Source organism: Trachypithecus francoisi, unplaced genomic scaffold (genome assembly GCF_009764315.1).
Source record: "Trachypithecus francoisi isolate TF-2019V2 unplaced genomic scaffold, Tfra_2.0 Lachesis_group10, whole genome shotgun sequence".
Classification (NCBI taxonomy): Eukaryota; Metazoa; Chordata; class Mammalia; order Primates; family Cercopithecidae; genus Trachypithecus; species Trachypithecus francoisi.
The window spans coordinates 75,550,891-75,564,844 of NW_022681455.1; the positions used below are offsets into that span (position 1 = coordinate 75,550,891).

Genomic DNA, 13,954 nt, shown 5'->3' on the forward strand with positions numbered 1-13,954 from the left:
CTCAGTGTTTTCTGTGTTTATTTTCTAGAGTAAATTAGGTGCCACCTGGCAGGGTCCCCATACCTGATGCCCTTCCATCTCTCCACCACCCCTGCCCCAGAGGCCAGCCAAGGCCAGGAAGGAGAAGACCACATGGCCCGCCTGCCTGTTCCTCTCTGGGGTGGACGGAGACTGGCACTGGGAGGGAGGTGGCCTGCCACCAGGAGAAGGTGTTCTGAGGGGCCTCCAGGGCCTGGCCAGGACCAGGATCAGGACAGGGAGGGATGACAGTAGGAACCAGGTGAAGATACAATTAATTCCTGCATCCTGTACCAGCACCATGATCCTACGGAGCCCTTGGCCAGGAACGGGCCAGTTGCTGCTGGCCTGTCTGTTGAAGGACACAAGCTCTGGCCTGGAGAGCTACCCTCTCGACCCTTTGGAGAGGGCACCATAGAGTGAGGCCTCGGGCAACAGTCTCGGCTGCTCAGTGAGTTCGAGCCACCTGGGGTGGGCAGGGGCAGGGTTAGATGGCATCACCCTCACTGTCAGACTCGATGACGTCCAGTGGCTGCAGACGCAGGGAGTCGTAGTTGGGGGGCGGGGTGCCCGGGATGGGCAGGGCCTGCTCATTGGGGTAGGGCCCGGTGTTGGGGCTACGGGGGGCCATGTCAGGCTGGAAGCCGAAGTTGGTGTGGGCCTCCACCAGCTCAGCAACCGTGGGCGGTGGGCCGGAGTAGCTGGCTTGGGCTCGCCGCTGCCGTAGGCTCTTGGCCAAGGCCACCAGCTTGATGATGGTGATCCACACAAAGTCGATGATGATCTCTCCAAACTCGATGAGGCACAGCACAGAGCCCCCCATCCAGAAGCCAAACTGGCCACCCAGATTCGAGAGCAGCCAGACGAGCTGTGGGGAACAGGGAGCTGGGGTGGGCTCAGGCCACACATTCTTGCCTCTAGCCCAGACTCACAGGTTCCTGGGAGGTGATTCTTGGGTGGGAACGGGAGGTGGTGACCATCTTGGCCCAGGGGAATAACTTGGGACTGCTTTGGGGATCTCCTAATCCCTCCATAGGGCTCAGAGCCCTTCTCCCACCCTCAGGGTGCAGGGGTCAGGGCAGGGCAGTGCTGGGGTATCAGGAGTCCACAATAACTCACGTTATTGGCTGCTGATTCTTCAATGGTGCGATAGTTAAATTCTTGGAAGTAGATGTTGAGCTTGACAATTCCCTTCCTGCAGGAGGCAGCAAGAAGGGCCAGGACTAATGTATCCCCTTCCAGACAGACAGACAGGCACACACGTGTACACAGACACACACACATGCATGTGCACACACACCCACATGTATGCACACACATGTATGCACCCACATGCACCCACACACCCATGCATACATGCACACGTGAACACGCACACAGGAAGGCAGCCAAGGAATGGCCGCCCCAGCCCCCTCCTCTATCCTGAGCTTCTCTCATGCATGCACCCATGAGTGGTGAAGTCCAAGCAAGAACTGCAAGTGCAGCCCTTCCCAGCCCCTCTGGGCATCTCCACCCAGCACCCATCCTATGGCCCCCTTCCTCCACCCCTTGCCTACCAGTTCCCTACAGGACACTCTGGCCTGGGACAGCCCCAAAGATCTGCTCTGAGCTCCCCACTTTGTACTCTCAGAGTGGCCCGGGTTATACACAGTGACTCTGCACAGAGCTCTTCACTGAGCCATGAGCACCTTCACTGCACCTGGGACAGAAAGGGGTGGCTGTGTGGGCTTCCCCTCCCACGTGATGGTCCTCAGAAAGGCTGTGCTATCTCGTGCCTCCAGGCTTCCAAGCTTTGTCTTCTGCCTGGACATTGGTGCCTCTTCTTATTTGAACAGCACTTACTCCTCCTTGGAGAGTTCACTCAAAGCCACCTCCCTACGCAGACCTCCCTTATCTCTCAGGCAGACTAAGGCTCCTTCCCTGCTGTACTCCTAGAGTAGGGGGCTTGTCCAGACCCTCCTCTCCTTAAGTCCTTTTTGCATATGTTTGCCCCCTAAACTCCTGCTAGCTTGGACTGTGTGTCTTTCTTGTGCTCAACTAATGTTTGTGTTGAGTGGATGGAGAGATCCATGAATAAATGGAGGATGGCTGGATGCGTGGGTGGGAGAATGGAGGGGTCGATGATGGAGGATGAATGGGTGGAGGATGGTTGGGTGCATGGGTGGATGATGGAGGATGAATGGATGGAGGATGGCTGGGTGCGTGTGTGGGAGAATGGAAAGGGGGATGATGGAGGATGAACGGATGGAGGAAGGCTGGGTGTATGGCTGGGCGAATGGAAGGGTGGATGATGGAGGATGAACAGATGGAGGATGACTGGGTGTGTGGGTGGGTGAATGGAAGGGTGGATGATGGAGGATGAATGGATGGAGGATGGCTGAGTGTGTGGGTAGGAGAATGGAAGGATGAATGATGGAGGATGATGGATGGAGGATGGCTGAGTGTGAGTGGGAGAATGGAGGATGAATGGGTGGAGGATGGCTGAGTGTGTGGGTGGATGGTGGAAGATGAATGGCTGGAGGATGGCTGGGTGTGTGGGAGGGAGAATGGAAGGGTGGATGATGGAGGGATGAATGGGTGGAGGATGGCTGGGTGCGTGGGTGGATGATGGAGGATGATGGGTGGAGGATGCTGGGTGTGTGGGAGGAGAATGGAAGGGTGGATGATGGAGGATGATGGGTGGAGGATGGCTGGGTGCGTGGGGATGATGGAGGATGAATGGGTGGAGGATGGCTGGGTGTGTGGGAGGGAGAATGGAAGGGTGGATGATGGAGGGATGAATGGGTGGAGGATGGCTGGGTGCGTGGGTGGATGATGGAGGATGAATGGGTGGAGGATGCTGGGTGTGTGGGTGGAGGATGGAGGATGAATGGGTGGAGGATGGCTGGGTGCGTGGGTGGATGATGGAGGATGAATGGGTGGAGGATGGCTGGGTGCGTGGGTGGGAGAATGGAGGATGAATGGGTGGAGGATGGCTGGGTGCGTGGGTGGGAAAATGGAGGATGAATGGTGGAGGATGGCTGAGTGTGTGGGTGGATGGTGGAAGATGAATGGCTGGAGGATGGCTGGGTGTGTGGGAGGGAGAATGGAAGGGTGGATGATGGAGGGATGAATGGTGGAGGATGGCTGGGTGCGTGGTGGATGATGGAGGATGAATGGGTGGAGGATGCTGGGTGTGTGGGAGGGAGAATGGAAGGGTGGATGATGAGGGATGAATGGGTGGAGGATGGCTGGGTGCGTGGGTGGATGATGGAGGATGAATGGGGGAGGATGGCTGGGTGTGTGGGAGGGAGAATGGAAGGGTGGATGATGGAGGGATGAATGGGGGAGGATGGCTGGGTGCGTGGGTGGATGATGGAGGATGAATGGGTGGAGGATGCTGGGTGTGTGGGTGGAGGATGGAGGATGAATGGTGGAGGATGGCTGGGTGCGTGGGTGGATGATGGAGGATGAATGGGTGGAGGATGGCTGGGTGCGTGGGTGGGAGAATGGAGGATGAATGGGTGGAGGATGGCTGGGTGCGTGGGTGGGAAAATGGAGGATGAATGGGTGGAGGATGGCTGGGTGCGTGGGTGGATGATGGAGGATGAATGGTGGAGGATGGCTGGGTGTGTGGGAGGGAGAATGGAAGGGTGGATGATGGAGGGATGAATGGGTGGAGGATGGCTGGGTGCGTGGGTGGATGATGGAGGATGAATGGGTGGAGGATGCTGGGTGTGTGGGTGGAGGATGGAGGATGAATGGGTGGAGGATGGCTGGGTGTGTGGGTGGGAGAATGGAGGATGAATGGGTGGAGGATGCTGGGTGTGTGGGAGGGAGAATGGAAGGGTGGATGATGGAGGGATGAATGGGTGGAGGATGGCTGGGTGTGTGGGTGGGAGAATGGAGGATGAATGGGTGGAGGATGGCTCGGTGCATGGGTGGATGATGGCGGATGAATGGGTGGAGGATGCTGGGTGTGTGGGTGGAGGATGGAGGATGATTGGATGGCTGGGTGAACAGTGACAGAGGGAAACACAGGCTCCTCCTTAGCAGCTCGTAGACTCAGAGTCCCCGTGGCTGCCTTTCCTCTCTCTCACTCCTAGTGCCTCCTCCTGGAGACTTGCTCCTGGGTCTGACCCATGTGAGAAGGTGTCTGAGGAGCTGTCCTGTGTCCAAACTCCTGCCCGAGTTTCTGGACCCCCTTCCCTGTCTTCCCCAGCCCCGCCCACGCTCAGGCTCACCTGCTTAGGGTAATATTGGTGCTTTGGTCCCGCTCCTGAGACAAGACGTGGAAAATCCAGTCCTGGAACCCAAGAAGGCAGCTGCAAAAGTTGCCATCTGCAGCATCCCTCCCAGTCATGGCCCTGCTCCCTGGGGGAGGTAGACCACAGCCCTGTCCCTTCCCAAGGCCCCCGGGGGAATCACAGTTTGGATGGGGAGCAGGAGGAAGGTTGTAGTGGAAACTGTGGCTGCTGTTCTCCGGGAGAAGGGACTCGGGTCTCCAGACTCTTCCCCGGCGGGCCTGGCCACCCTGCCCGGCCCTTCCCCACCTCTGGTTCTCACGCTTCCTGCTCCCTCTGCCTGGAATCCTCCTCAGCTCTGCCCTGTTGACTCAGCCTCTGCCTCCAGGTGTCAGCTCCAATGTCACCTTTTTAGAGAGGCCTTCCTTGACCACTCTACCTAATGTGCTTTCCCAGAGGTTGGGCATGGTGGCTCATGCCTGTAATCCCAGCATTTTGGGAGGGCTGATGTGGGAGGATTGCCTAAGGCCAGGAGTTCAAGACCAGCCTGGGCAACATAGCAAGACTCCATCTCTACAAAAAGTTTAACAATCAGCCAGGCCTGGTGGCATGTGCCTGTGGTCCCAGCTGAGGACCACAGCTGAGGCAGGAGGATCACTTAAGCCCAGGAGTTCGAGGCTTCAGTGAGCTGTGATCATACCACTGCACTCCAGCCTGGGTGACAGAGCAAGCCCCTGTCTCCAAAAATAAAAAATAAAGTAAAAATACAAAAATAAAGTAGTTTCCCCCAGTTACTCTCTCCCATCACCTGTTTGTTTATTTCACAGCCATAATCACACTTTGAAATGATTTTATTTCTGTTTGTGATCTTGGCCCTCTCCTATTAAAAGGATTATGTCTGTCTAATTCTGTGTTGTGTACATAGCACACTGCCTGGGAGAATATTGGTGGAAGGAAAGAAGGAAGGAAGGAAAGAAGGAAGCAGGGAGGGAGGAAGAAAGGGAGCCAGGAAGAAAGGAAGGAAGGAAGGAATGAAGGAATGAAGGAAACAGGGAAGGAGGGAGGGAGAAGGAAGGAAGGAAAGAAGGAAGGAAGAAAGGAAGGAAGGACAGAAGGAAGGAAGGAAATGAGAAGGAAGGAAGAAGGGAAGGAAGGAAAGAAGGAAGGGAGAAGGGAGGGAGAAAGGAAGGAAGGAAGAAGGGAAGGAGAAGGAATGAAGGAAGGAAGAAGGAAGGAAGAAGGGATGAAGGAAGGAAGGAAGAAGGAAGGGAGAAGCGAGGGAGGGAGGAAGGAAGGGAGAAGGAAGGAAGGGAAAAGGAAGGGAGGAAGGAAGGAAGGACAGAAGGAATGAAGATGGAAGGAAGAAATACAGCAGACAAAGAAGGAAGGAGGGAAAGAGAGAAGGAGGGAGGGAAAAAGGCACCCCCTCCAAATTTCCAAATAGCCCACATCTTATGCCCAGACTTGTCCCCAGCCCAAAGCTGAGGGCCAGGAGCTTGGCCCCCAACTGTCTCACCTCAGAGGCCTCAGAAGGCCAGTCAGCCATGGAGATAGTCATCTTGTACTGGGTGTCACTGAAAGAGAAGGTCAGGCCTGTTGCGGTCCCTGCCAGTGATGCCCCTCCATGCCCGCCTGCTGCTGTGCCCGCCCACCCGCACTCACTTGCAGGACTCCTTGCACATGCCAATGCAGGTCTCTCTCTGCGCCACGCTCATCTGCAGATCTGAGTAGCAATGGGCTGCGCAGGAGACAGAGAGGCGGCCAAGAGGTTTGAGGGGGCTTTCTAGCCCCTGTCCCCTGCTGAGCCTCTGGCTGGCCCCTCTGCTCTCCTGGCCCTGTGGTTAGGTGGCGGGAGGAGGTGTCACGAAAAATCACCACTCCCTACCCAGCTCCTGACCTCCAGCCATTGCACCCCAGTCTGGCCTGGGTCCCAGCTCAGGGGGGGGTCAGAGCAGCTTTCTTTTTGCCAGCCATCCCCATCCCTGCCTGGGGGACGGGGTTATGGAGTCATGAACAAAGGGTGGGTGACTGGAAGGAATAACGTTTTTCCCGTTTAGTTTGTGTTGGTTGTAAGTGGTAAGTCTCCTGCTGACAGCATTCTTTTTATTCTCTCCTTTACTTTTTTTTTTTTTTTTTTTTTTTTAGAGACGGGGTTTTGCCATGTTGGCCAGGCTGGTCTCGAACTCCTGGCCTCAACTGATCATCTTGCTGCAGCCTCCCAAAGTGTTGGGATTACAAGCATGAGCCACTGCACCCTGCTGACAACATTCATCAGTGGTTGGACTCCAGACCGCCAGGGTTCCCAGGCCCCAGCTCCAGTTGGTTGTGAGCCCCGCAGGGCTCTTCTTCCCACTGTGACTCCAGGTTTCGAGTCCTCGGAGGCCACCATCATGCTAATGGCTTCCTCACTCTCCCCTCCCACCCAGTGCCTTGCAGAGAGACCCAGTGAACCCACATAGACATGAACACACATGCTGAAGAGGGACGCATGGCCTTATCCATACATGCACATGCGCGCGCACACACACACACACACACACACACACACACACACAGAGTGCACTAAAGCCAGAGTGCACAAATGCAGACCCTGGAAGTGATTTGTGCCTGTGCATAAACCTACACACAGCAACCCACTGTAGTCATGAACGGCTCCTGTGCATTTGGACGCAAGCATGGAAATGCCTTTGCATATGTGCACTTGAAAACATGAGTGCAGGCACACATTCGCCAGCAGCCAAATGCCTAGGGTTGCGCATGTGCAAGCATTAGTGTGGCACACAGACACAGGCCCACAAGGACACATGCACCCTATGCCTATGTGTTTCAAGCCCACGCTTCATGAAATTGAGGAGCAGAGAGAAGGCTGGGTTCCTGCAGAAAGGAGGCCTGGGAAGGAATTGTAGGAGGGACCTCAGACTGCGGAGGAGCCACCCTGGGCACATCTCTGGACTCTGCTGAGGGCACTGAGCTCTGCCCCCTCCTCTATGGTCAGAGCCTCTGTGGCCCCAGCTGGCTGTGCCGATCCCCCTGTGTCTCCGCTCACCCCAGTCCGGGAAGTCCCGGTTGTTGCAGTATTTCTCCCCACGGGGCAGTGGGTAGAGGTAGTGCCCACACTTGCAGCTATGGATCATGTGGTCTTGGAAGCAGGAGCGAAGACAGGCCTGTGGGGGGTAGGGGGTTCATAAGGTGAGAACACAGCACGGTCAGTGATGTCCCCATCCCAGCACCGGGGTGTCCAGAGAAGTAATGCCCAGGTTAAGGGAGCTAGGGGAGCTGGTGGAGGTGCTCCAGGGCTGAGAAGCTGTGCTGAGATGACTGGCTACAGCTACAGACCCCACAGTCCTGGACGTTTTTGGGCTTCCCAGCAGGTCCCTGGACCCCGCAGAGGGACCTAGGCCAGACCCCAGTATCCCAGGTCTCACCATTCAGAGCTGGGGTCCTCACCCTTCACCATGGGGAAGAGCAGCTTGCTGCTAATAATAAAGCCAATGCTCAGAGAGCGCTCATTATGAGGATGCCAGCCTCCATCCAAGCACTTGACACAGATGCACCCTGACAGGCCGCCGAGGAAGCCAGGCAGGCTGGCTCTGCGTTCCTTCCTCCCAGAGGGAAATGCCCAGGGAAAGCCAGGAGAAGGATGATCTCTGAGCATCCTGACGCACAGTCAATGACAGAGGAAGTGAGCAGCCCACTGGTCTGCAGAATGTCTCCTGGTGGGGCGAGGAAGAAGTGGGCTCCCGGGCAGCCTCCAGGAGGCTGGATGTGATGAGTCTCAACTCACTCGGCCCCAACATACTGGGCTTTCAGGTCATTCTGACCTGGTTTCAGTCCACTCAGAGACCAGCTATGTGTCCTAGGGCGAGTCATGACCCTCTGGGGCTCAGTTTACTCATAGGTGAAACAGGGTGCTGAAGACACCTGTCTCCTGAGGTTGGGAGGGAGGATTCAGGGCCACATCAGGTTCTCAGGAAGCGCTGCACGGATGGAGGCAGCGGTTCTTGGTGTTTCATTGCCTATCCAGTTTCTTAGGTCCTGACTACCCTGGGCTCCTGGATACAGCCCTGGCCAGCTCCTCCCTACCTCTCTCCACTCGGCCCCGCCCTCCACACCTGCGCCCCTGAGTCCTCTTCTGCTCCTCCTGCGTCTCTGTCTGAGGTCCCTATGTGCTGCCTTTCTATTGCCCCTAACGAGTCTGTGGTTTCCTGAGGGCAGGAAATCAGGGCTGGATGGCAGATTAAATGGCATGGCCAGGAGGAGCCAGAGCTGGGTTTCCAGTAAGTGTTTTACATTCTTTTTTTTTTTGAGATGGAGTCTTGCTCTGTTGCTCAGGCTGGAGTGCTGTGGCATGATCTCGGCTCACTGCAACCTCAACCTCCAGGGTTCAAGTGATTCTCCTGCCTCAGCCTCCTGAGTAGCTGGGATTACAGGCACATGCCATCACACCTGGCTAATTTTTGTATTTTTAGTAGAAACCAGCTTTCACTATGTTGGCCAGGCTGATCTCAAACTCCTGACCTCAGGGGATCCACCCACCTTGACATCCCAAAGTGTTGGGATTACAGGCATGAGCCACTGTGCCTGGCCTCTTTTTTACTTTTTTTTTTTTTTTGAGACGGAGTCTCGCTCTGTCGCCCAGGCTGGAGTGCAGTGGCCGGATCTCAGCCCACTGCAAGCTCCGCCTCCCGGGTTTACGCCATTCTCCTATCTCAGCCTCCCGAGTAGCTGGGACTACAGGCGCCCGCCACTTCGCCCGGCTAGTTTTTTGTATTTTTTAGTAGAGACGGGGTTTCACTGTGTTAGCCAGGATGGTCTCGATCTTCTGACCTCGTGATCCGCCCGTCTCAGCCTCCCAAAGTGCTGGGATTACAGGCTTGAGCCACCGCGCCCGGCCTTTTTTTTTTTTTTGTATTTTTCCTGAGACAGGGTCTCACTCTGTCGCCCAGGTTGGAGTGCAGTGGCGTGATCATAACTCTCTGCATCTTCAAACTCCTGGGCTCAAGCGATCCTCCCGCCTCAGCCTCTGAGTAGCTGGGACTACAGGTGTGCATCACCATGCCCCACCAAGCTGTCTTATATTCTTGTAGACCTCTCTGTCTCATCTGGAAAGCGGGAATCCTTCTCAGGCCCTGTGATGGAGGCTGGGGTGGGCTCAAGCCGGCTCCTGGTTGGGGTGGCCATGGGGATGGGCAGAGCTCCTGATCAGGGCCTGGCTCTTGGCTAAGTTTTCTGGCCTGGGTGGCTACCACACCAGAAGAAACGAGAGGCACAGTTTTCCTGGAATGAAGTTTCTGGGGCTGGCGCCTTCTTCTCCATGTTTCCCACCTCCCTGTACTGCCCTGTCTGTCTGTCTGTCCCTCCAGAGGCTCAGATGATGGCTAGAGTTCTCCATAATGGGCAGAAGTCCCTCCAGACGTGAGGTGGCCAAACCAGCCAAGCAATGGGTGGGCAGGTGGGCACCAGGAGGGTCATTTCCTGTGACTACAGGGAAAGGGCAAACCATGCCATGCTTGGGCACCCAGACACTGAGGCAGGCATTGGGCTGCCCTCTTGTTATGCCTCAGTGCACTGATCTGCCAATGCAGACTGGGCTGGAGAGGAAGTATCAGCGAGTGGTCATTTTTGTCACCTTTGCAAGGATTCAATCTGCCCTCTCCAAGGGGCCAGGACTAGGGGCAGGTCTGGGTTAACTCTAGAGATCAGGACAAGATCAGGACAAGAAGGACGCCGCCAGCTACAGCAAAGAGGATTGAGGGCAGATACAAAGAGGGACTTCCAGTGGGTGCAGTGGCTCATGCCTATAATCCCAGCACTTTGGGAAGCCAGAGTGGGAGGATTGCTTGAGCCCAGGAGTTCGAGACTAACCTGGGCAACATAGCAAGACTCTGTCTCTGCAAAAAATTTTAAAAATTAAGAAATTAGCCAGGCACAGTAGCTCATGCCTGTGGTCCTGGCTACTAGGGAGGCTAAGGCAGGAGGATCACTTGAATCCAAGAGTTCAAGGCTGCAGTGAACTATGATGGCACCGCTGCACTTCAGTCTGGGTGACAGAGCAAGACCCTGTCTCTCTTTTTTATTACATTATTTTTTGAGATAAGGGTCTCGCTCTGTCACTCAGGCTGGAGTGCAGTGGCATGATCTCAGCTCACTGCAACCTCCACCTCCCAGGTTCAAGCAATTCTCTTGCCTCAGCCCCCTGCGTAGCTGGGACTACAGTCGCGTGCCACCACGCCTGGCTAAAATTTTTTTTTTTTTTTGTCTTTCTTAGTAGAGACAGGGTTTTACCATGTTGGCCAGGCTGGTCTTGAACTCCTGACCTCAAGTGTGATCCACCTGCTTTGGCTTCCCAAAGTGCTGGGATTATAGGCGTGAGCCAGCATGCCTGGCAATCTCTTTAAAAATAATAATAATAAAGACCGGGCATGGTGGCTCACGCCTGTTATCCCAGGACTTTGGGAGGCCAAGGCAGGTGGATCATGAGGTCAGGAGTTCAAGATCAGCTGGCCAACTTGGTGAAACCCCATCACTACTAAAAATACAGAAAAATTAGCCGGTGTGGCGGCGGGTGCCTGTAATCCCAGCTTCTCGGGAGGCTGAGGCAGAGAATTGCTTGAACCTGAGGCGGAGGTTGCAGTGAGCTGAGATCATGCCACTGCACTCCAGCCTGGGTGACAGAGCGAGACTCCGTCTTAAGAAAAAAAAAAGTGGGGGGGACTTCTTAGGTAAATTGATGATGTATTTGAACTGGGGTCTGTCAATCCCAATTTCCTCATTCCTAGAATGGAAATGATAATAGCATCTACATCTTAGGGTTGTTGTGAAAGTTAAATGATGTAATATATGTAAATTACTTACAACAGTGACTACCTAACACATGGTAAGCCTGCTATTATTAGTTTATCAATAAATGTTGCTGTCATTAGTATATTATGGATTCATGGGGGGAGGGGGTTGAAGGACCAAATGATGATGGAATGTGTTCCAGCCCTTAGCACAGCATTTCACACACAATGAAAGCTTGATGGTGTTAGCTGCTATTTTTTGTTTTCATCTTGGGAAACCCCAGAGTAAGATCCCTATATTCCCCTGGACATCCCCAAGGGCACACCTGCTCAAGTGGGGATGAGAACTGGCCAGCCCTAGGCCCTGGTGAGAGAGCCCAGGAAGGTGACTGGTCCTACAGGCCCAGGGGTGCCCCATGGCCACCTACAAAAGCCCAGCAGAGCCAGCCAGTTCTCCTGGAGAACAGAGGCCTCCACCCCATAAACCCGGACAGGGGCCCCGGGGCACGAGGCGTGTGCCGCCTTCCCACCTGGATGGAGTAGGTCGTGTTGTAGTCACTGTAGAAGTTTTGGATGGGGACCTCGGAGCCATTCACGGTGCACGGGCTGTAGGGCTCCCCCATGCGCTGAAGCTTGTCCTGGGTTTAGAGGGGTTGCTTGAGGGGGGCCCTGGTCTCTCCAGGAAACCCTTTCTGCACCTGCCTTCCATCAAGTATGCGGGGATAGAGGGCTGTGGACCCCTGCAGGTGCCAGAGGGGGCGCCAGAGGGCTCACCTTCCCCTAAAGCTTGGCCACCCTGGGGGGGTTCCAGCCAAAAGGAAGGCAGGCCAGGGCTGGGGGGCCCGGATCCCCTCCTCCCAGGCCAAGGGAAGTTGGCCCTGGACAGGTGGGCCCCCACCCTCAGACCCTCTAGGACTGCCCTTGGGCTCCAGACATACCACGAGTACCCCGATGGATGTCTCTGTCCCCGACATGGCATAGATGCCCTCATCTCTGATGAAGGGGTATGACCTCTGCTCGTGAAGCATCAGCCTGACCGCGGCCGTGGATGCGAGGAAGGGGACGTAGTCTTCCTGGCCTATGTCCAGGATCAACTTCAGGCCTGTGGGGAGGGTGAGGTGAGGGCTGCCTGAACTTGTTCCTGAGGCAGAAAGGAGACCCCACTACCCACTTCTCCAAGCTCCCTCCAGCCAGGGGACCTCCAGGGACCGCCAAGGAGGCTGGCTCCATTTTGCAAAAACTCAGTACTCAAATATTGCTTGCCTTCTGCAAAGCCCCCATCATCTCCAATGCAGGCTCTGATGTAGCCTCCTCCCTGGGTGTCTCTTGCCTCCCCATGATCTCTTTTCTGATCAGGAGGTAGATCTAGGACGCACAGCATGGCCATGGCCCACCCACACCACAGGTGCGCTCGCTGTCGCCGTTCAATGCCTGCGAGCTTCTGCATGCCTTCCTCCTGCTGTGCCTTTGCAAATGCTGTTCCCTCACTCTGGAGTGCTGTTCTCTCACCTGGAGTGCTGTTTCTTGCTCTGGAATGCTGTTCTCTCACCTGGAATGCTGTTCCTCAATCTGGAGTGCTAGTCCCTCACTCTGGAATGCTGTCTCTGCCCCTTCCCTTCCCCCTAGAAACACATGCTCTTCCTTCAGATCTCAACCAGCATCACTTCCTCCAGAAACCTTCCCTGATGCCTCAGACGAGGTGTCAGGGTCTTGGTTGTACGCTCTCCTTAGCCCCGGAACTTTCCTTCCTGCCTCATTTGTGTGATTCTTCTTTTATTGTCTGTCTTCCTTCCCCACTTGACTGTTATCAAGGGAAGGGACTGGACCCAGTCTCCCATGCACCACAGTCCTGAGCTCTGTGGAGCTGAGTCTGTCTGGTTAGGACAATAAGGGCTAGTTGAGTATTTGCTGCCTGCTGGGTGCTGTGCTAAGGGCTTTATTAAACATGAGCTCCTTGGCTGGGCACGGTGGCTCACACCTGTAATCCCAGCACTTCGGGAGGCTGAAGCAGGCAGATCACTTGAGGTCAGGAGTTCAAGACCAGCCTGACTAACATTGTGAAACCCCCGTCTCTACTAAAAATACAAAAATTAGCAAGGCATGGTGGCAGGCTCCTGTAATCCCAGCTACTTGGGAGGCTGAGGCAGGAGAATTGCTTGAACCTGGGAGACAGAAGTTGTAGTGAACTGAGATTGCACCACTGCACTTCAGCCGGGACGACAGAGCAAAACTCCATAACAAAACAGAGAAAAAAAATACAAAAATTAACTGGACATTGTGGCGCATGCCTGTAATCCCAGTCACTTGGGAGGCTGAGGCAGGAGAATCGCTTGAACCCGGGAGGCGGAGGTTGCAGTGAGCCAAGATCGCACCACTGCACTCCAGCCTGAGCGTGAGCGAGACTCCATCTCCAAAAATAAAATAAACTAAACATGAGTTCCTTGGATGCTCACAAGGGCCACATGATGGAAGTGCTAGTATTGTCCCCACTTTACAGATGGAGAAACTGAGGCACAGAGAAATGAAAGGACTTGTCTGAGGTCTTCCAGTGAGGAAGTGCTTCTGCTGGGCGTACACAGCAGCTGGCTGCCTGACTATAACCATCTGCCTCTGGAAGTAAGTTGACTGGCACCTCTGTGACAGTGCTCTCAGCAGCACGGGGACTAAGTGAAAGGCACTCAGCTCACCTACCCCACTCTTGGCCCCTGATGGCCGCTGAATGACAGCCTGCCTCTTGGTGGCTGCAGAGATCAGAACCTGAGAGATGGGAGGAGGGATCCGCTCCCACCTGTGCCTGGCTCACAAGCCCAAAAACCACAGCCAGCCTGAGTCCGCCAGCCCTTCTCTAGGGGTCCATGCAACAACTGAGCCCCAAGGGAGGGAGATCTGTCATCCACCATGCCCCATTTCCTCACTTCCACGGATTCCTTC

General features: G+C 55.2%; 1 protein-coding gene across 2 annotated transcripts in view; it reads right to left on the bottom strand.

Annotated features, from left to right (window-relative positions):
• Nucleotides 1-13,954, bottom strand: part of SCNN1B (sodium channel epithelial 1 subunit beta) — an 87,404-nt gene continuing 73,450 nt past the window's right edge. For both annotated transcript variants that reach the window (XM_033217755.1, XM_033217756.1), the window contains 8 exons: nt 11,962-12,125; nt 11,554-11,661; nt 7,288-7,405; nt 5,904-5,979; nt 5,758-5,815; nt 4,242-4,303; nt 1,138-1,213; nt 1-886 (listed from right to left, as the gene is read on the bottom strand). In XM_033217755.1, coding sequence (XP_033073646.1) covers nt 506-886; nt 1,138-1,213; nt 4,242-4,303; nt 5,758-5,815; nt 5,904-5,979; nt 7,288-7,405; nt 11,554-11,661; nt 11,962-12,125 — 1,043 coding nt within the window. In that variant the 3' untranslated portion in view covers nt 1-505. The remainder of the gene's footprint in view (nt 887-1,137; nt 1,214-4,241; nt 4,304-5,757; nt 5,816-5,903; nt 5,980-7,287; nt 7,406-11,553; nt 11,662-11,961; nt 12,126-13,954) is intronic.